The 24247-nt window shown below is 36.8% G+C and overlaps 1 protein-coding gene across 2 annotated transcripts; it reads right to left on the bottom strand.

Annotated features, from left to right (window-relative positions):
• Window positions 1-2311: 2311 nt before the first annotated feature.
• LOC137393224 (forkhead box protein K2-like) lies at window positions 2312-22482 on the bottom strand. Of its 2 annotated transcripts, XR_010978281.1 has the most exons (10): window positions 21706-22482; window positions 21308-21544; window positions 20873-21012; window positions 12656-12807; window positions 12190-12383; window positions 9677-9936; window positions 9057-9197; window positions 5979-6133; window positions 2462-3333; window positions 2312-2360 (listed from the first exon to the last, which is right to left on the bottom strand). XR_010978281.1 is itself a non-coding variant. In XM_068079680.1 (9 exons), exons 1-9 carry the CDS (start codon window positions 22419-22421, stop codon window positions 3208-3210), a joined length of 2121 nt encoding a protein of 706 aa, XP_067935781.1. In that variant the 5' UTR covers window positions 22422-22482; the 3' UTR covers window positions 2312-3207. The 2 variants fall into 2 exon arrangements, 1 of the variants encoding a protein (XP_067935781.1); XM_068079680.1 differs by having other exon boundaries at window positions 2312-3333.
• Between the last annotated feature and the right edge of the window lie 1765 nt (window positions 22483-24247).

Below are 24247 nucleotides of genomic sequence, written 5' to 3'. Positions count from 1 at the left end.
GATACAGTGTACACACATCTATAGAGACAGTGTACACACATCTATAGAAACAGTTTACACACATCTATAGAGACAGTGTACACACAGCTATAGAGACAGTGTACACACAGCTATAGAGACAGTGTACACACATTTATAAAGACAGGTACACGCATCTATAGACACAATTTACACACATCTATAGAGACAGTGTACACACATTTATAAAGACAGGTACACGCATCTATAGACACAATTTACACACAGTATAGAGGCAGTGTATACACGGCTATAGACACAGTGTACACACATGTATAGGGACAGTGTACATGCTGGTATACAAAAATGTTTGCATTTACTACTAGCGGCAAGTTGATGTTCATCTTTCTTGTCAAAACCAAATAAATATTATGCCTTTTGACCCTCTTGAATGTACTGTTTGTCGTTTATGCTGAGCTGATAAAAACCATGCCTTGCAGTACAGAAAACTATCCTCCATATTAGTTTTGGAGACTGGCTAAACTAATATGGATGGCTGATATAAACTGTGAAGAATTAAGGTTATTTACGCTCGACACTGAAGTTATGTAGCTAGTTTGTCTGCACTACTATTACATATTATGTTATGTAACACAAACCTGATGTAGAGCAAGAACCATGAAAGGGCATAGCCTGCCGAGCTTTATGACATGGGCTTTTGTATAAATGTCGTACACGCAACTCCCTCAGGGAAATCAACAGTTCAAAGTAGCTAACCATTCAGTTTTGGTGAATCCAGTAATCAATATTTGTAGCATTGGTGACTTGCATAGTAAATGAAATACAAAATGACTCTAGCGGTAAAATAAATGCACCTACTTGCGTACATTTTTCCTTTAAAAAAACCATAAAATATATCAGTTGAATCTTTATTGCTGAGAGACTTTCCCAGAGTTTAAAAAAAGAAAGTTTTAATTGCAGACATGTGGTAATCAAAGAAAACAACTCAGCATTGTATATAAACATATTAATGTGTAGGCTATTAGCCTATCGATGAAAAATTTAAAAATAAAATTTCCATAATTTTAAGCTTCCTTAAATCATTCTTTGTTGGATTTAATTTCATTAAAAATTATTTTTTTAAAAACGGAATTGTTTCTAGTCTTTAATAAAATATTAAAATTCAATTTCTTGTTTCACAACAAATTTTTGTATTTAGAGCATTTGGCTTGGTTTTAAAAACATCTGCAATTAATTGGCAAGTGTTGATAATTTTTAAACCAATTGCTTTTACAGATTTGTTTTCTCAACAAGCAATTACGGTGGTCTTTACCATTGGCTAGCCTTAAAAATATGCTCTACATTCATGCTTTTTCCAGTTATTTGAGAAATCTATTCACTAGACGTTTGTTCCTTTTTTATTCTTTGGCTGTAACCATTTCTCCAGTTTCAATTAACCTGTTTCACCATCGTGACCGTCAAACTTTAACTTTGTAGCTTCATTCAGTTTTAATATTTATTATAAATATCTTGCATCATAAATTAACTCTTACATTGTGCACTAATGGATCGTGGTATTTATTTGCCATTGCTCACTTTTGCCTTTCATTTGTTTATCTCAAACTAACTCAAAATATACAGATACGTTATAAATAATATATTTATTCCTCTGCCATCGCACCTTTTTACTACATTTCTTAATTTATGCTGAGGAAATATAAACGGCTTGCAATGGTTTTTTTGCCAATTGTAGCTGGGTTCTAAAAAATCTATTTTGTGATTCACAATATCCAATGTTGATGTTATAATTTGCTTTACCAATTTTCTGGTATGAACCATCAGGTGTTTGGCATTACTATTGATCACTACTCATCGTAGCCCTGTATTTTACTACAATAAATCAACTTAAACACGTTACCATAATGTTTTTTTTCTTTCTGTAATTCCAGTTTTTCTCACCTTTGACTAAATTGGCTATACATCTACCAAGAGTGCTGCTGTTAGACTGAGTACATATGGCATGGATACGCGTGTGTTGTGAGATACATGTAGATACAGAGAAGGGGAAAGAGATGCAGAGCGATAACTTCAAGACAAATGACGAATATTTCTGTCTAATAAATATGAATTCTGACAAGACTGTTATATAAAAGTAGAATGTTTATTTCCATCTGTACAAATTATAAACAGTTGTTTAGAAATTTCATTAACCTATACATGGTTGACAAGATATATGCACAATGCGTTGAAATACTACCGGTTTGTTTTAAATACTTATTAATAAGTAACATATTTTACATAACAAATTATAGTGTCCAACAACAAAAAAGGGTAATGAATAAATTTGAGTGGCTATAGATAACAATAGTGTTGGGGGCTATAGATTACAATAGTGTTGGGGGCTATAGATTACAATAGTGTTGGGGGCTATAGATAACAATAGTGTTGGGGGCTATAGATTATAATAGTGTTGGGGGCTATAGATTACAATAGTGTTGGGGACTAATAGATTACAATAGTGTTGGGGGCTAATAGATTACAATAGTGTTGGGGGCTATAGATAACAATAGTGTTGGGGGCTATAGATTACAATAATGTTGGGGGCTATAGATTACAATAGTGTTGGGGGCTATAGAGTACAGTATTGTGGAATATGTACAGACCACATAAATGCTCTCTTTGATTTCAGATAAGAAACCAAAAGTAAGTTTGACATAAACAATTTCAAAGCTCAGATGATATGACGCAAAGCTGCCTTCGTATGTAAAAAATATATTGAGTGTAAAGAAAAGACAAATCTCAGCATTTTTTTTAACTAACTGATAAGTTAATCTAAATGAAAAAAAAAAACGCATATATTATCATCGGTCTTACAAACCTTCAACATAAGCGACATTTGATTATATTTACTCTCAGCTGCTCGTTAAATGTTTTTTAGCTACAAGGACTATGAGCCCCAACAGACTTATCAAGTACAAAGACTAAATGCCTTTAGATGCGCAACATGATAGTATTAATGTAATCACCATACCTCTATTTAAACTGCACCCAATGAGTGAGGTTAACACCTACATTTATGTGTATATGCGTAAATCGAAAAGGATTTATCTGCCCCTGCTTTCATTGCGTGGAGTTTTATCTTCTCCGAGTCCATGTGGCACCATCTCGAGCTGTGATGGAGTTATTATCAATCAACCTACTATAAGAGACGTTGCGAGTAGGAGAGATGGGAGCTGCGGACAACAGGCATCAAGAAATGTCAACCTTGGCCATCTTAGCAGTACCTCCGTTCGGCTGGATCAGCTGAGCTTGCAAGCCACCAGGAGCGAGTTGGATAAATATTGGTTGAGCAACAGTTTTGTTCGCCGACTCAACCTGCGAAGAAAATGAAGTGACAAAATATAACCCTGTAGACGGCTAGTCCAGCTTCTACTAAGACATCACATGTTTGAGCAAAGAATGGATTGTAGGGTGATTCATAAATGTTAGCTGTTCAATAAACAACAGCGCTGAACCGTACAAAACACGGCAGCGCAAGCAAATTTATAATAACCGCAAATTTCAACTCAAAGAACAAAAAATGCAATTTTCGATGAAACAGTCTTACGCCAAAAACTTGCTAAGTAATAGAATATAATTTTAGGATTATTATTCAGAAAGAACAATTCAATAAAGACAGTGAACACACTTTTCTGTGAGTACACTTTTTGAAACACGGTATACAGAGAAGCCCCTACATATTTACAAACCAACTTCATAAAAGCTAAGTCTTTAAGCTAATAGGGTGGAAATAAAGATTGAACTGCCACAAAGATGTGGACACGATAAGGGTTTCTTTTTGCATTATTCACATCTCCTTAGCTAAGTCTGACAACACTATGCGCTCGTTTGACATTTCAGAAATGTATAGAAAACGATAAACCTACTATTGCAACTTGTTTGGTGAGTCTAATAAATTTAAAAACTAACCAGAAGGCAATAACTTTATTGGCCAACGTATAATGTTTATTCTTTTATTGCACAATAGTGATTTTGTACGTTGGCCTGCATGATCAGCCTGTGTACGCAGGCACTAACGCTATAGCAATTCAAGACACTATAACACTGGCCTGGGTAGACAACTCCTTGGCTTTCTTAAAATATGCTGTTAATGCTATGCTAACACTTTTCATTATTTTATATAACCTTCAAATCCATATTAAAACCAATAAAACAACCTTCACTCCACGTTAAAGCTGCATGTATACTGGTAAAATTTTGTTGTAAACTGCATCCACAGATCAGTCAAAACAGATTTCCATTATTTGCTGATTGGAAACTGATGGGTTAAAACTCTGCATGTTCATGGTAAATTTACTCCATTATAATAACCAATACGAAACTATAACAAGCAAGAATTGCGATTTCATTCAATCACAAACAATGACCAGTTTTTTTATTATTAATATTAAGTTTATATACAGTTCACTAGATCTATGTTATTGCAAACTACTGCAATTCCAATTTTGAACACTAATAAACACTTTAGTTACAAGGAATATTTAACCGAAGGATATTTTGCTCTACCCATATGCATCATGCAACAGAAAGGAGATTGAGCTGTGGAGTTATCAAGTTGGTTTATTAATGTACGTGTAACTATTGCTACTTCTGTTTATTAAATTATTATTACTATAAGACAGCCTTTATGCTTGGAATAGCTGAAAACAAATATAAAACCCAAATCTACTACACTTTATTTTTATCAAAAAATATTAAAATACTTTTTTATAGATTTCCTAATGGAAAGCAGCTGCTGATACAATTACAATTCTACCTTAACTTACAATCACAGTAACATACAACAGCAAAGGTTTGTCTCAGCATCCAGAATGAATTCCTACATCTGACATCCAACATTTCTCTAAGCTCTGCAGTTTGTAAATTACTACATTATGTATACAGTTTGAAAAATATAATACTAAACTTGGCTTTTTAAGAGTTTTAAAATATCAGTATCCTGGATCCCGGTGAATGGTAGAAGCGCGGACAGAAAAAACACATTCCTTGAAAAAAATATACATGTATGTAGATACCTTTGTATGTGTTCATACCGGTAACATTACAGGCATCACCTATAGCTGGCCAGTCTTAAAAGAGGAAGTCAATGTCTATGATAGTTTAATACCTATAAATTTGTAGTCAAAACTCAGCATTAGATTGTAGAAAACTGTAAATCCTGGACTTGAGAGCACATTAATTATTATTTTAAGTGTGCACTCTTATAACCAATGACAACGAAGAAAAACCACGCATAGAGCATATCACTTACACGTATATTATCAATTGTAGTAATCACCAACGTTACAAGTTGTTTGGCACAGAATTCAGGTAAAAAACGTACACGCAGATTCTTGGCTAATATGTACTTAGCTTGAGATCATCTGAGTAAGTAAACAAAAAAGACTGAGTAACAGCAGACATCAACATTGTACAAAGACTTACCATACTTCTGAGAATACACGAGCTTAAAGATTGAATGAGCGGAGGCAAATCTCGGAATGCCAGACTAAATCAACAATCGACAGTGTTGAGAGACCAGTTATCTTGGAGTTTGGGTGTTCAAGTTCATAAAATAAGTACCATAAGTGTTCAAGTTCATAAAATAAGTACCATAAGTGTTCAAATTCATAAAATAAGTACCATAAGTGTTCAAGTTCATAAAATAAGTACCATAAGTGTTCAAGTTCATAAAATAAGTACCATAAGTGTTCAAATTCATAAAATAAGTACCATAAGTGTTCAAATTCATAAAATAAGTACCATAAGTGTTCAAGTTCATAAAATAAGTACCATAAGTGTTCAAGTTCATAAAATAAGTACCATAAGTGTTCAAATTCATAAAATAAGTACCATAAGTGTTCAAGTTCATAAAATAAGTACCATAAGTGTTCAAGTTCATAAAATAAGTACCATTTTGATTTCACAAAAAGCTGATTAATTGTCTTTTAAAGACATCTGAGTAATAAGATGAGCATTACCTGACCAGCTTGGTGCACAGAGCAGACAACCGCCGATGACTCTGCCGGAGATTGCACTGTGTAGACGGTAGAGGAAGTGGAGGATAGCAAGGTACCTGACTGTACTAAATGTGTTTGTGGAGAAGTGAGAGTAGCTATAGAGATCTGCTCATTCTCTACAAGACATCACACAGGACTATAATGTGAAAAGTCCTACTACTGCGTCTGCTTCTAGTGATGCTACGACTTGCTCAAGGTGAATGGGTTAGCATTTAAGTGTTTCCACATTCAATCCCTGCCAATGAGGGAAATCACCTTCGTCGTGAAGGCGTAAGTACATAACATATGATAACACTTGTGTAAACGTTGTTTCAGTAGACTGGGAATTTATCAAGACACGGAATGATTTCAGCATTAGTGAGCCAACTATATTTACTATTCCATCTCGAGTGACAAAACGACTTCCTAATAAACCAACTTGAACAGCAGTATATATCATCATTGACAAGTTCCGTTTGCAGATGATACCAGGGTAAATGTTTGTCATGGTTCAAAGCGGACCAACGTGTTGATGGAGGCATATTGAGAGAGCTTGTAAGTAGAGTTGCCCCGATTTTAGTATTGGAATCGGTGCCGATATGGGTGTTAAAACCTGCAAATTCCGATACTTTTACAGAGCAACTATTTAGCAGCGGTTCATCCAACAGAGAGAGAAAGAGAGAGTTATCACAGAGAGAACTGTACCACTAACAGTAATTACCTTTATTTACAAATTACAAGAAACATGGACTGTTTTGTTACTACATGCACGGTATATCAGTATGTGAATACGTATATATATTTTTTCCATAAATACAAACAAACAAATACATTAATATTTATATTTTCTTTGCATTATGTTTATATTTGCATAATAAAACGAACAACTATCTACGCAACACAAAAGATCTGAATCGTTATCTGAATCTGAATATTTTTCAATAAGGATCGGTATATCGGATCGGTGTCTGAATCGGCTGGTGAATTTAGAATCGGGGCATCTCTACTTGTAAGCAATAACTCAAAACTGGTTGTTACTTGGCCTACATTATAATTCATAACCATTTGTGAAACCTGATATAAATGAAATGATTTGAACCATGTTAATTGGCTTGTTTTATAGGTAGGTAAGGTATAGATAAACTACACATACAGAAGTTAATACAATTAACATGGTAGTTAAAGCACATAAATTACATAATTTTTTTATTATATATTTCAATACATCAGAGTCTTGGCTTTCGAATGAGCCTATATTCAATACACAAAGAATAATAGAACTATGAAAAACGGGGTGTCAAAAGTACGTCCTGCAAAAAAAAAACACTTGGTTTAGGTACTCAAAATGTGATGTCCTAATTCTCATTTAGCCTTAGGTCGTCGATCCCTTTCGCTGCCATTGAGGCTGCATTTTTTTGTGACAATCGGTGCTGTTAAACCCGGAGAGCGCTAATAATAAACTAAGATTCTAGATAATCAACAATTCCCGCGATTGTGCTAACGCTCGACCAATACAAACACATGTTCTGGGTTAATTAATTATGCTTCAATAAATGTACTGTCGTTGATAAAGGTAATGAAATCACATCAATTAAATTATGACCTGCGGGTTGCGTGGCCCTTGGACTAAATGTCAATCGCACTTTGGCGAGATCACGCAATGCTTGAAATTAATTAGTCTCAGTCGTCACCCTCAACATCACATTAAAAATAAAGAGCTAGTGCATAATATCATCGGGAAAATATAGTATGGTTCTTGGAGTCTGAGGTACTTATCATAGAAATAATATGTACATGGAGAACTAATGACACTGATTCCTTTGTCATCTTCATTCGTTCTCTGGAGTTGTCCTACCTTTGCCTGCCACTAGCGTCATTATCGTAGTTGATAAATAAGCGGTAAGAGCATACAACAACGAATATGAGAATTGTGACGTCACAATTTGAGACTATGCCAGTAAACTTTTTCGCGGTAGAGCTCTGGGGAAATCCTATAAACACCAACCAATGTCTGTCTCACCATGGCAAACAATAGCTCATTCGAAAGCCAAGACTCTGATGTATTGAAATATACAATAAAAAAATTATGTAATTTATCTGCTTTAAGATTGGCAGCCAGTGAGAATCAATGAGTGACCAGTAATAGGGGTAAAATAGAGCGGTAACTTTGTACCTTTTGGGTGAGCTGGTCAACTGATTCACATAAAAGAGGATGCCCCTTAATTTCAACAACGCTTACTTTGTGAACGCTGGGACGGATATAAAGTAGGTGTACATGCCGGTGAAACCAAGATATTAATTATATACTCAACATAAGATATGGAGTCACCTAACAACATACTACTCAGTTTAAGAAACAGTGGAACCGCTACTTATAACATTAATTCGTTCAGGAAGCCATTTCATAAGTGGAAGCTCATTTTATCATATAAACGCCCTAATCCGTTCCAAGCTTTCCCAAAACTCAGATATAACATTTGTATGAATTATAAATACATGTAATGGTTAAAAACCTATAACAAATACATGTTAGAATTATATTGCTATATATTAAATAGAAATACAAATTCAAAAAAAGAAGAGAGAAACAACTAATAAAAGCTATAAACGGTTTGTTTACTTTTAAGTTGCCTAGGTATCTAGAGGAGACTAAGTGAAGACTGCGTGGAGTGGGGAGACGGCGGTCCAAAAATGTGTATGTTATATTGTTTGTCTTGGTTTTGCTCAGAATAATTGTTTTTAAATAGAAATATTTATTTACATCGACACAAACTAAAAACTATATCATCGTACAGAAAACACAAGTATTTAATTGCTAGAAGCAAAAGGTGTCTTATTCTGTATGTGAGATATAATAATTCCAACTTATACAACGAACGAGAACAAAACATTTGCCATTGCTGACTTTCGCTCGAACATGAAACTGAGTGAGATGCGTTGTGTGTCATACCCACAACAAGCAGCCGGGTCCAAGATCAAAACAACAAACGGTCCAAAATACAAAATCCTTTCCTATCTAGAAATATATTTCATGAGTCAAAGCAAAAGTACATCACCTACCAATATGGGAAACAACCGAAGTATGTTTGGGCGTGGGTTGAAGAAGAGTGATTCCAGACGTCTTTGAGCCAATTAGTGATGTTGCACCTTTAGGCACAACATTGGCGGCTATTAGCGAGGCAGCAGAGACAACCTTGTAGGCTGAAAGAGCAGCATTAAATAATGACAAACACTCATACAGAAAGATGACCTTAAACATCGTTACTATTAATTCCACCATAATGTATACATGCTTTCTTTTCCAGCTACTGTGTTTTGTGCCAGTTGGTAAACAGCTACCAACTAGAGAGCGATGTAAAAGTTATTCAACACTAGACCTTAAACGAATGGTACGTGTCCACAAATTACCACAATTCGCACTACCCGACAGGAAGTAAGAGAAATGCTTCGTACCAAACCTGCAGAAGTAACACCCTTGGCTACTGGACAGTAGCAAGCATGTCCGTGGTCTCGTGCTTTGTCAACAGGCAACAAGATTTTAAACATCAAATCTATTTGGGAACACGCTATAACCATAAATCCTAGCTGATGCGTATAACATATGACTTTACAAAATATTATGCCTTAACGACATTCAGTTAAATAAAACAAAAAGGAATAGAAGAACTGCAGACAGTCACCTTGCGGAGAGCCAGGAGCGGACTGTATGCTTCTAATGTTGTTCAAATCAACAACCTGTGACTTTTTGAGTTGCATCGTGACAGCCTCTGCTATGGAATTGACGGTTGCAATAGTGACTACGGACGGTGCATTTGTATTGCATGTTGTGGTTCCTGCAGCGGTGCTATAGACATTGTTAATCGGTGCCGTGTTAGTGCTAATGGTTGATGCGTAGATGGCTGGGTGAAGGATTATGGGTGTAGGGGAGACAGGAGCTGATCTGTATTACACAACGAAGCGATGTAAGCATTGCTTATCACATGTAAGCATACTGACTATTCTGATCCTTCATGAAACAAATAATAATAAACTAGCTTAAAACAAGAACAAACATATTAAACCATAACTGTCACGCACAACTTTTATCGTATTTACAATGTAAATCAGACACACTGATTCCGATTTTGTACTCCAAATAAAGATTAGTCCACTAACTTTCAGAGTAATGAAGGCTTTTTTACAGCGTTTTAATATCGGTCTTGAAAACAACACGATTGGCACAACAAGCTCCGCCCATAAATACGTGACGTAACCTAGCTTTTTAGGAATAGAAGTTATGTAGGGATGTTTAGACCGATTGAGAATAATAGAGATGGGTGTTTTAAAATCCATTAATATCTAAATTCAGCCTTAAAAATAATCTCAGCCCTTTCTGAAAGGTAGATAAGCTATTTAACATTGCATATTTAAGAAAGCGCAATAACAACGCTAGCTTGTGATAAAACCGCGCTTTTTGAGCTCATTTTTCTCGGCGTTCAGCCTATTTAAACATCATGTAACAAGCTACGAGCAATTTTAAATAGTTTATATACCTTTCATAAAAGACTGAGCTTATTTTACAGGCTGGATTTAGATAATAATGGGTTTTAAGACACCCATCTCTATTATTCTAGATCGGACTAAACATTCCTAACTTCCGTTTCTGAAAAAGCTAGGTTTTGTCACATATTTATTGGCTGAGCTTGTAATGCCGATTGTGTTGTTTTCGAAACGGATATTGAAACCAATGATATACAGCCCCCAAGGATAGCCGACGGCGCTCATATGGGCGGGGTTTAATGATGGAGCTCTGTTGGGATTAACCCGAACACGGCACCCGAACAAACAAATATGCTGAATAAAGCACCTTGTAAATTTACAAAGATTATGAACTATAGTGGTTATTTTACTTATCTGTTGAATTCATTTTGTTGTCAAATAAATATAGTATCCCAATATTGTCACCGTTATTATCAATCAGTTGCCATTCACAAGCATTCGTGATATTAATAGTCACAATCATAAAATAGCTCAAATTCGTTTTTGCATTTAGATTTTGAGTATGAAAACTACACTGCACAGCTTTGCCTGCTGTCCCATCTTATTGGCCAGGTAAAACAATGTGATAACAATGAAAGACTTTGTCATTTTATATTAGGGGTGGCAAAATATTAATCAAAAACTAGGAAAAAAAGGCCGTTGTTCGGGTAATTTCGGGTAAATTATATTCAACTTTAAGCATATACTACGACTTTTACCAATGTTAAAATTACTAAAAGTAGGTAATTTGAAATGTTTTATTCTGCATGGATCTATTATTTTGATTAGGTATCACCCCACATTGTAGAAATTCAAGGTTTGCTATTGTGAACCGCGGAGCCTACTGACTGAATGAGCTGATGAAACGATAACAGCGAGTCGTGTTTTCTAAAACCTAACAAGGCAACGCGACCACCCCGCGAGAGTTGTGTTTGCTCCGAAACCCAAGCTAGCACAATCCTAACAGAGCTCCATCATTAAACCCCGCCCATATGACAGCCGTCGGCTATCCTTGGGGGGCTGTATATCATTGTTGAAACGCTTTAAAAAAGCCTAAATGACTTTAAAGGTTGGTGGAACAACCTTTATTTTGAGTACAAAATCGGAATCAGCGTGGCTGATTTACCTAGAAAATACGATAAAAGTTGTACGTGACAGTTATGGTTTAAATCCTTTCACCGCCACAAGCTAAAATGTGATCTGTTCATCCTATCTCAACTAAACCGACTATCTCCACTGTCGACAGTCTAACGAAGCCTCTCTCATATTCAATTTTTTTTAGTTGAGTAAAACCGGATACAAAAAAAAATGCTATCACTTTCGCAGTTTGACTGAAACGCAGACCCCCATTCTCTAATATGAAAAGTTAGTTGTCAGAAATATCTGAGCCTCCCTAATGAAGAACTTCACAGCAAAAATACATTTAGGCCGCTGCTTACAATTATTCTTATTAGGACTTTCCGGCAGAGCGAACATACTATATATGCTTGCAATGTATATTATAAAATGCTTTCCGAAGCAAAAGCGTTGAAGTCTGATGTCCTTCTTGTCATTATCAATGGCCTTTCTGAAAATTGAACTTCATCAGTCAAATTTCAGTTCAGCTGCAAAGCAGCACAAAGCAGCAGACCACTATAAACTCAAGAAAGTTAAGAGAAGCAAGATGGTTACTCACTGTGTTTTTAATGTTTTTGGAGTTCCTCTAAAAAAAGGAATTCCCCTCTTATTCCGTCGTCTGAAGGCTTGTGCGACCAACTTTGGCTCGCTAATTGGATCTATTGACCAGAAACATCCTTTGCCTGGCTCATCTATTGACCGAGATATTTTGATGAAATAGCGATTGAGAGAAAGATTATGTCGTATGGAGTTCTACAAAACATGCGAATAACAGTATCCTATAGTTAAATACTGTATGGAGTTCTACGAGGTAACGCATAACAGGGTTACAGACACTTATTTTGAAACTGCAAAATAAACGCTATAATATTGTCAACAGCCAATCGGCTACCAGCAAAATTAACTATTAAAAACCTAAAATCAGAAAATAATCAAGCTGCTTCATTCTATAAAATTGATAGACTTTATTCATTTCTGATATCATGATAAGAAATGCTACAGACAAGTTTCCTGTAGTAACATACCTGCCAACCCCTTTCATTGCCCTTGAAATAGCTGTAGTTCCTAGCGATATATCCGTAAATACCACTGAGGGTCATCTGTTTATCCTCTGTACTGCTTATAGCTTGCACTATTAGCTGAGCATACGAGTAGGGAGGTTTACTTTCATCGCCCTCTGTTGCAACAGAAATATATTACTATAATAGAAAAAGATTGACAGTCACTACTTGACGATATAGTTATTTACCCTAATATAGCTACTCAAGCGACCTTATATGATATGATGCCTGAACACTTGTGTATCACTAGCCACCGTCAGTGGAAAACAACAGGATATGTTTAAATAACTGGTTTTATCATATAAATAAATATATATATATAATGGGTATAATCACTACAATTCTGTATTGACCCCTGAGAAGAACATCAAGCTAAAAAAAAGCCAAATACCGCTAACCTATTCCATTAATCTAGTTATTTGCATAAATGTGAATTTAAATGCTGCATCGAGGTTGAAGCACATTGGAAAACTACCTATCGAATTCACATAGAATGGATCATATTACAATAAACATGTTGCTTAGTTTTATCAAGTAGCAAACATATTTACATTTGCCGCTTAGTCAGAGCTAGTAATTAAAAAAAACTGAAAAAAAGTTCAATTTGTACCAACCACTAGAACCTTTCCAAACCTCCTACAACCGAATCAAGTAGACTGGTCCCTTGAATCATAGTTCCATTTCATTATATATACCGCAGTGGTTCCTAACCTTTTTTGCCCCATTCCCTTTTCCAAGGCTAAAGACAGAAATTCCCCCCTTCCAACTCCTTCAAATAATGCACTGCAACTAGATAGTGAACTTTATTTCCATATATATATCTTATATACATACATATACATGTATATATGCATTTATTACAGTCATATTTACATGGAATATTAAAAATGAATGTATATTGAAACTCAATATATCTATCATTGTAAGACAGTCAGCAGACTAGTGCAATTTCTGTGTTTGTTTGAAGCTGACCAGAATTTTGATGTTAGGAGTTGTTGTAGATAGGGCACACCGTAGGTCAGCTTCTACTTTCAGACGGTTTCTAGATTTGCTCTTTATGGTTAGCATTGCTGAAAATGCTGACTCGCAAAGATATGTGGAAGCAAATGGTATGAGCATCTTGAAAGCGGCCAGGCTTATGTTGGGATACAATCTTTGGGCCTGAACCCAAAAGTGCTCTATTGATAACTCCTTGAAGTCATCTTTTAATGCAGAGTTGTTTGTCAGCTCCAAAAACTCCTCCTGAAACTGTTCCGGAATCTCGTGAACATTGCGCCTGAAAGGGTCTCAGGTCAGGCTCATCAATTGCTCTGTGCTAGAATCTAACTTTGGAAAATATCTCTCAAACTCTGCTATCAAGCTGTCAAGTGATGCTTTATGTTGGTTAGCAAAGAAGTAGGAGCTTTCTTGTCAACTAACGAATGCAGAACTGGAAATGAAACTCTTACATTCCCAGTAGCCAGTCTTTCCACCCAGAGTTTGAGCTTGTCCTTGAATGCATTGACACTATCAGTTACATTCAACACATTTTTGTCTCTACCTTGCATCTTTGTGTTCACTTTATTTATTGAACCAAATATGTCAACCAGGTAAGCAAGACACTAATGGAAGCCTTCCACCTGCATTGAAGCCAGTAGTTTGGGTTTGTTATGAGTTTTCAAGAACTCATTGGCCTCTGCCCGTAGATTGAAGAAACGCAGAAGCATGTTACCCTTTAATAACCATCGAACTTCGGTGTGGAACAATAGTGATGAGTGCACAGCATCCATATCTTCGCATAACTTGTGAAAGAGACATGTTTGCAAGGCGGAGCCTTTGATAAAGTTTACTACTTTAATCACTGAAGAAAGGTGTTCCTGTAATCCTTTGGGAAGAGTTTTTGCTGCTAGCGCTTGTCTGTGAATGAAGCAATAGGTACTCACCACTAAAGGATTCTTTTCTCTTACTAACTGTGCAAATCCAGCATGACAGCCAAGCATGGCTGGAGCACCATCAGTGCAAACTCCAATTAGTTTGCCCCAGTTCAAATGTTCTTTGCTGAAGAAGTCGGAAACCAGATTCATAACATCAACAGCTGTGGTAGCCTCTGTTAGAGGACTGCAGAACAGAAATTCTTCCTCAATTGTCTCTCTGTGTACATAGCGTGCAAACACCATCAGCTGTGAAATGCTAGCAACATCACTCATCAAGTTGAATGGCGAACATGGGAGATGACTTGATCGTTTCTATTACTTGCCTCTTTATGTCCGCTGACATATCATCGATCCTCGATTTCACTGTGCTGTTTGAGAGGGATAAATCAGCTATCTTTTGAGCGGCTGTGTCTCCGAGAATAATCTTAGTACACTCCAGCACACAAGGTTTAACTAATGTTTCACCAATGGTGTGTGGCTTCTTATCTCTGGCGATACGGTTAGACAGAGCATAGGATGCCTCGGTAATGGGCTGTGCCTGGATAAGAAAGCTGCCAGTGGAATCCAGTTTTGCCCGCTTGAGTCCTCTCTCTTTAGCTTCAAAGAACGACTTTGATTTATCCATGTGTTCTGCATGTTTATTTTTTAAGTGTTGCTTAGGTTGATGTGGTTTCATGGAGTTGTTAGCGAGCACTTTCATGCACAAAACACATTGTGGTACTTCGATGCCGCTTTTAATCATACAAGTTAATCCATAGTTAAGAATCATCATATGTTCGTCTTTTTGTCTTCGACATTTCTAACACCTACAATATGGGATATGCAATCAAAATATTTGAATACGTTCAATATCTACATGAGTAAAACATCGTACATATGTTAGGCTACAGAGCAAATTGTCAAAATGTTATACATTTATGCAAACCAAATCGGTAACTGAACAATTAATATTGCAGGTATGTATAAGCATGTAGTGTAGCAATCCTTACCTTTTCCACAGTTTTAGATCTTGGCTTTGTTGAAACTACTGAAATTCATTCACTTCTCGCTGCCCTTTAGATAAGAAAAATTGGTGCCCTGGAAATCCCCTGTGTCAAACTACCAAATTCCCAACCCCCTGAAATCCCAAAATTCACCCCTGATAGAACCACTGATATAGATAGATCATATGATGAAATTTTGTATGTTTGGCAGTATCGCACTTAAACGCGGAAAAGTCGTTGAGCAAAGATTTGAAAAAAGTAACCTCTTGGGAATTCTTTTTTCTGTTTGGTGTCATGACACTCTTACCTGATTAAGATAAATTCGTCAACAATGTAATGTATATGAAAGAGGAATCAAGAATGAAAATACTATAAACTTAGGATTTCCATGACGTTATCGAACTAAGTTTTGGAAAATTTTCTTGGAATTTCCTCAAAAGATATCCTATCCTTTAAAGCGCAAAACAATTAAATTAAGGAAATTTCTTAGAAATTGCAGCCCTGCTTCTCGCACCCCCTGGAATGATGTCTCGCAACCCCTGGGGGTGCGAGCATCCCTGGTTGGGAACCACTGATATACCATAAAACTCTATATGAATGCCACATTTATTTATACGCCACCTCTAATAGAACACCACTAGAGTGAGAAGGGTTAAAAAATACAGTGCCACCCTTTAATTCAATACCACCTCTATTAGACCGGCACTTTAATTTTTTCGTTGTTGCTGTAGTATTGCTATGGTTTTAGTGATATGCACCTGTGAAGATCGCCATGATCATCAGAATTACGAAGATGGAATGTTCAGTGGAGGATTGCAGATAAGCTGACATTGGCCTCACCACTAATATGCAACCCGCAATAACCGATCTAATTGATAGTGTAACATCAGCTGTTACCAATGACACAGAAAATATGACAGCAGCTCAAGAGGACGAAGGAGAAAATGTTTGATGGCCTGTACAGGTTAAAAACAATTAGAAATGCCTTTTATGGCAATGAAAACTCTTAACAAGAACCTTTTACGACTTGCTGTCTGAAAGAAGCAGCCATGGAGCTACGACATGCTAACAAAAAACAAATGCCTATCCGTGAGATGTTTACACAATAATATTTTGCTGTGTATTTCATTGTAAACCATGTATATGTATTACTACACTTAATTTAGTATTACTCGCTTACCATTCTATAAATAACTGTTGTTGGACCCGAAAGTACCAATGACAAGTTGCGCATACATCATGAATATTTACTAATAATTGCTCCTAACCTTCAATCCACTAGATAAAGCATACTAAAATGTATGCAAGAAATAGTATAACAGATGTGGAGTCATCTTTACCATACAAAAAAATACTACAATTAAATCTGTGGAGTTGCCATTACAGCGAGGAAACAACTTCAAGTTGGTTCTCCCATGTACAGAGCTCTAAATTTATTGGCTTAATCCCTATGCCAACAGGATGCTTGGGCTTTAATTATTGTTCATATACACATGTTGGTATTTGGGGATACTCATGTGAGCATAACAATAGCTTAGCAATATGGTTAATTCTTGATGTGATCAGACTGCCGACGTACGACACTAAGTGAAAATGGAAATTCAGTTAGGGGAGTATTGACACCCTTAGAAACATTTTCAAAAATGGTATCAAGAATGAAAGAGATATCTGAGATTTTCCAACATTTATGACTGCCAATTTGACAAGCTTTTTTAGACTCGCATACTAGTATGCTCAGTTCTCAGAAAAACTGCCCCATAACAGGTATTGATTGGAATCGCTGCAACGCATAAGAATTTGCGTTCCAAGAAGTGAAAGACCTATTAAACAAGTATGCTTGCTGTATATATTGTAGCTCAGAAAAACCTACATTTGTGACAACAGATGTGAGCAATCAAGGAATATGAGTAAACTCAAGTCAGCAATGAACCTCACAAAATTGTGGCAGCTGCAAGCAGATCATCAGAGATGCTGACTAGCGAAACGAAACTGTAAATAAGGAAACCTTTTTAATATAAACTGAGAATGAATGATATGACTGTTGAAATGGATCACACCGCTGTTGTTGCCTTATTTGCTAATCAGTTTCAGGGAAAATGCTCCCTAACATTCCTGGTTTCGAATTGAGGTTACAGAAACTAAACCGAAAATTTTTTGCTCAAGGCAATGGATTTTCACGGATACCCTTTTTGTTATTTTTAGGAAGCAAAACAAACAGATTTTTCAACTATCAACTCCAAAACAACCGACAAAAATAAAGTTCACATGAAAGCCAAGATTTTTTCATTTTTCCTCTGCTACGCTCAATGTTTTTGCTTTGAGCTTGTTTATGGACATGGCAAAACTTGAATTGAGTAAATTGCAAGCTCTTATATGAAAAACGTAATTTCAAGCATTCTTGAGATGAATACATCCTTTTTTGTGCCACATTCAGTAAGTGTGGTTGCTTCCATAACATGTGACAAAAGCCTCTTCGTCACTAATCTTGTTTTACTGCATTAGTAACTGGTGAATCTCGAATCTGAAGCCATTGTGGCTACCTTTAGTGTCAGTTAGTAGAAAGACACCTTTAGTGCCAGTTAGTTGAGAGACTCATCTAGTGCCAGTTAGTTGAGAGGCGTCTTTAGTACCAGTTAGTTGAGAGACACCTTTAGTGCTAGTTAGTTGAAAGGTTACCTTTAGTGCCAGTTAGTTGAGAGAGACTTTTAGCGCCAGTTAGTTGAGAGAGACCTTTAGTGCCAGTTAGTTGAGAGGCCCCTTTAGTACCAGTTAGTTGAGAGAGACCTTTAGTGCCAGTTAGTTGAGAGACATCATTAGTACCAGTTAGTTGAAAGGTTACCTTTAGTGCCAGTAAGTTGAGAGACACCTTTAGTGCCAGTAAGTTGAGAGACACCTTTAGTGCCAGTTAGTTGAGAGACATCATTAGTACCAGTTAGTTGAAAGGTTACCTTTAGTGCCAGTAAGTTGAGAGACACCTTTAGTGCCAGTAAGTTGAGAGACACCTTTAGTGCCAGTTAGTTGAGAGACATCTTTAGTACCAGCTAGTTGAGAGACACCTTTAGTGCCAGTTAGTTGAGAGACATCTTTAGTGCCAGTTAGTTGAGAGATATATCGTTAACTCGAGAGCCTAAAATCTCTACAGGTGCACAACATTGTGATCATCTTGAACTGTTTCTACAGATTTATAGAACATGCAGCGCCAGACATTAGCTAACTTGCCCTTGTTCGTGCAAAAGACATTGCCCAACTGTGTAATAAGACACCCTCCGTCACACACGAGATTGATATGGTGACGTAAATGCAAAACAAAAATAAGCACCATTGCAAGAATCAAAACTAGCATTAGTCAAGGAAAAAAGAGGATCATCCCTGGTGAGCCTCAAACCCACAATTAGATCGCTTAAAAAACAGTCACACAGACATGTCTACGAATAGAACAACATTGTTGTTCAAAAAGGCATTTGGACGGACAAACGCATCATAACATGTTGCTTCAGATACGCTATAGGACAATATTGTTCACGGGTTATATTTCGCACAAGTTGTCTTTTCATGCCTGTTTGCAGACTACAGCGCACATCGGGTGATGATGTCCCTGTTTTATGGTTTTTTCGCCTTACGGTGTGGAATGTTTTGCCGTCCCCCTCCATATCAGATCCGTATAGCTTCAGAGTATACAGACGCATATATGGGAGCTCGCTCGTTTCCGAACAAACCGGCCATGCCTACTATTTTTATTTAAGTTATAATGGAGAGTTATAAAAAAGAACGGTATCGAGAGCCAGGTACGAATATTCCAGGAGAGATCAGTATGTCGATCGGGTTTGTTTGGAAGCAGGCACTTTTGTTTCCGGTTTTGGTCGCGAGACTTTGTAGAGCTACACGACTCTGACAGTACAGAGCTGTATAACCTAACAAAGTTTCACGACTAGCGGAAGCGTATATCGGAGCTCGCATGGTTCCAAACAAATAAGCCATGCCCACTATTTTTTTATATAAGTTATAATGGAGAAGCCGAAACACTAACCAACAAAAATTACTCCCATTGGCAGTCACTCTGAAATTGGTTGTTGCATTATACACTATTTGAAGGAGGACAAAATTCCCTACAAGAAACTATATATTCATTTAAGTTAAATACAAAGTTTATGTTATACATCTGTCTCCAAGGTAAGAGCTCCATATGGTAAGTACTGTACATAGCAATGTGATATTTTATTGCAGATCATAACCACTAAATACACTGAAGTTACTGTAAGTAACTATAGTTACTAAGGTTAGTATACTATTTTGTTGTTATTAATTTTTAATATGTAGTATGTATATGAAACTGATGTTTTTTACTAAGGGATGTTTGCATTAGATAATTACTATGGGTTTCTATACTCTTCTACGTGACATTTTCGCCTTACGATGTCAAAACTAGAATGAATTGATGTCGTATGACGTGATCCACTGTATTTTATTCGCGGAAAAGCACATACACGAATACATATCATGTATTTGATGTATCATATCCAAACCATCATTGTCAATGCCATCGACTTCAGTGTTAGAAGTTGTTGGAGATGATTTCATTGAAAAACTGCAAGGGTGACTTTTGAGATGATGATGTCAAGCTGAATTTTAAAGAAGTCATGACAATCTTGAATAATTTTGTAAAGAATTGTGATGTATTGACAAAAGGTGCAGTGCGAACCCCCGATTATGGTTACAAAAGAGGCTGGAACTCAGCTATGTTTACTGACCCTGCCTGGCGACTAAGTTTTAATTTTAGGAAGTAGTTATTCTACCTTTTTTTTAAACCAACAACTAATTATTTGCGGATTTTAGTCATGCGCGGAATCGTCTGCCCACAAATACCCAATTTTTTAAAAATCCATTTAATATGATAAATATAATTGAATGAATAATATTATCCTGTAGGGTATATAAATAACCGCAAAGTGGAGCTCAATTCTTCACCAAAACCATCACTAGGTGATCCGTAGTCTATGTGTCAATTTCAAACGGTTTAAAAATTTTTATTGCAAAGAGTTCACCAGGATCCACAGACACGCACGCACAAATACATGTATATTATTGCAACTACAGCACAGCTCCGTCTTACTGATCCAACCTGTTGTTGCACTTAACCACATGAGCTAGGCATGGACATATTAACCGAAGGACCACCAAAACTTAGGTTGAACGTGAGAGAATATTCAGACACAGGTTTGTGGCATATGGTCTCATTTGGCAAACGTCATACTATGCATGCTCAACTAGTTATTCCCTGTGCTTACCAAACAAAGGAATCCTATCATCTTTGGCAACAACAGCATCTGTGATATACTTAGGTTTGATTGGTCTGTGTGAGGTAGAAGAGGCTGAGCGAGAATAGACGACAGCACTGGTAGGACTTGTAGGACACGAATTTACAGCGCTGAAACCCAATATTTGGAGTCAAAATGACAAATGTAAATCTGGAATACAAAGTGAGAGATCTACCAAGATGACAACAGCTCAAGTGTTTGATTCTTAACCTAGACATTGATCATATGACTGAGAAGAAAAGCAAGGCAAACATGTAGTTTGCAGAAACTAAAATATATAACTGCTCTGCTAGTTAACTATGATCATCATACAACAGGGTCTGCCATTATTCTAACTAATAGGCCTATCAAAAGGTCCAATTTAGATGTTGCTAGACAAAATAATTTACAAGCTATAAAGCCTACCTCATTGTACCAGAAGGAGATGGACAGGGACTGAAGAAGGTTTTGGTTGGTTTTTTCAAATCACCTACTCGATCATTCTCTGGGATTTGAACACTGAGTGTGTTCAAAGTTTTTGCTGTGCCAGTAACTTCATAGCTGCTAACGCTTTTTGGGTTAGTGGTTGAATACTGGTCTATAAAGCGTTCTGCTGCATCGAAGATGATAACAATTTGCGTACTTGGAAATCTGAGAGTACACCTACGAAAGAATTAAAACAAAATCAGTAAAATTGCATAAATTATATAGTATTATGAAAGAATGTAAAATCAACCATACTGAATAACACCGTATGAACAACATGTAAATTACCTAACGCATCAATAGATAAAATGCAAAGATTTGATAAAAACTATACTTACGACTTAGGTAGCAAAAGTCTAGGAGCACCAATCTTTTGAAATACATCATCAACAAATACGCCGTTCTTTCCACCGCAGCTTAGGTAAAAGTCTCCACAATCGTAAACTATAGTCAGGTGGTTTCGAGATATAAAACTGGAGTGTCCTATGTCAATGTCAACAGCACCTTTACTACTATTTCTTCCAATGACCAACTTCATTTTAGTCATGAAGTATTCATATCCTTTACCATGAAGTCTTAGCCTAGCTAATATACGCCCCTTAATAGGGAAGTTAATAGGAATGCTGTTTTTTATTTCCCCAAAAGACGATTCGTTAGTCTCTATTGAAGATACAGTGTCTGGCACGTCGGAAGTTTCATAAGGCGGACTCATCTTTTCAGATGAATTCGAATCCGTAAGCCGGTCACTACCCGCGTGGCCATCATCTGCTTCATTATCTTCGTCAGAACCTGCTCTACAGAAGTCTGCATCTAAAACTACCTGCTTGCAATCCCGTCGCTGAAAAATTGTTGATTGTTCATCAGCTTGAATTCTACCTTGACCGATGCGTTGTTTAACCACAACTACGTTATTACTGTTGTCATCTGATTGTTTAACAGGGTCAACCTCGTTGAAAAGATTAGCTGAGCTAGCATCTACCAGTGTGACACCACGAAACGAATTCTCTTGTCTGTCTGGCAAAACGTGCTCCGTAAGCTCTTCAAACGCTTCCATTACTGAAAACCGCTTAAAACGATTGTTTACATTTACAGGTCACGCTGTACAGCAACAACATGGCCACGATCTCCCAGAGTTCATAGCAAAAAGAAAGCAATACGAAGAAGTCACGTGATCAATCGCGCTGTCATTGGTCGTTGTAGTGTTTACTAATATAATAGCCGGCACAAACGTGACAATTTTCAAGTTTTCAAAAAGCTCGTGCGCGCTCCCTGAGCGAGTATGTATAACGACGCTATTATTCATTTTCATCAACATTAGAGCAATTTAAGGAATATGGCTAGCTGTTCATCAAAAAAGAAAGTAGTGTTTTCTTCAAAGCCATGGCTGATCAAATAAACTGGTTACATAAGTATGCTATTAGCACGTCTGTTATTGAATCTAACAATACGTTGAATACAAAGGTTACAGCCGAAGTGGATTCTATCTCTTCTATTCAGTAGCTGTCAGCTTTCTGACCTCTTTTACAGAGAGTGCAACTCCAAACTCACAAGCCTCACTGATGAGAGATGTCACCTCTCCTGGGTCTCGCAGGAGGAAACAATAAATGACAACCAGTTAAGTGGCAAGATGTAATCAACATCCTTGCTGATTCAAATACCAAATGGTCCAAAACTTACTGTTGCTGCCAAACTAATTGACCAGTGCAGCTAGCTAAGATCTGAACAGCCTGCCAGTGTATTTTAATGCAAGATGGTTCTCAGTGTGTAGATCATTGCTGGTGCATTACTGGTCTGTTGGTGTTATCTGACACAGCATATAGATTTGCTATGTATTTGAATTTTGTTGGTGCGAAGCTTCTTGTACTACTACTACTACTTGTAGAAGATGTAAGATGGTTGTAAGTTCTGCGATATAAGTGTTGAACGAAGTGCGCTGCTTTGAGCCTGAATCTATTGTCCTTAATCAACATTTTACTAATAGAGGCTGTAATAGAGTCAGTGTAGTAGGGCCTAAAGCCCTCACAAGTTGCCTATGCCGGCTACTGAAGATATTGGCTGAGGCATCCTAAAAATGAACAATACAGCCCTGTTATTTATATACTTTATATATATATCTATACGATATATATCTATATACCAGGCTTAGAAATCATTGAGTGACTGCTAGAAATGCAGTTGATGATTTTTGTTCGTGCCGGCAGGCTAAAACACTTTTCTAGGCTCAATAACTCATCTATAGAAAGTATCTGACGTTTTAGAACAGGACCTTTTTTGACCTTCGTTTCAGTGTCAATACCGAAATCAGAAGCTGGGCAGCTCTATTATGATCTATGAAACAGAAATCCTTGATTTTTGTACATAGAGATATTGCCTATTGCTTTACATTTTTAATGATTACCGAAGACTAACAAAACTTCCGTTTTTAACATTTCAGACTGTTGACGTCAATCCTATCTATTCTAATTGAAGTTATTTCCCCTTTGTATAAGGAAAAGACAACTGGTTGAGTGTTGCTAGTTTTATTGGTCAGAAACTAATCACTTGTCCTAGCTTTCGCAGGAGTAGACCACCAACAGCAACTGGCAAAGCAGTAAGATGGAAGTACTGCACACTAAATGTAATTACCTCTTGAGCTGGTCCCAGCGACGAATGGCGCAAGCAAACTGGTCTCAAAAGGTATCCTAGTGCTATCAGCTAATGCCTAAGCAAGCTGCCAGTTCTTGAAGCTGGCTGGCACACAACCATACCACCTAGTAGTGTATTTACAATCTGCTGGGCAATTATGTGATGTAACGGAATTGGAAGAAGCATGTTATAGAAAGTTTACCAGCCTACCTACATGTAGTTAACAAATTATATATGAATTGAGTGCAAACAAAT

The sequence above is a fragment of the Watersipora subatra genome, chromosome 4 (genome assembly GCF_963576615.1).
Source record: "Watersipora subatra chromosome 4, tzWatSuba1.1, whole genome shotgun sequence".
NCBI lineage: Eukaryota > Metazoa > Bryozoa > Gymnolaemata > Cheilostomatida > Watersiporidae > Watersipora > Watersipora subatra.
The sequence above is the reverse complement of the archived record's forward strand: the minus strand, read 5'-3'. Positions and strand labels throughout refer to the sequence as shown.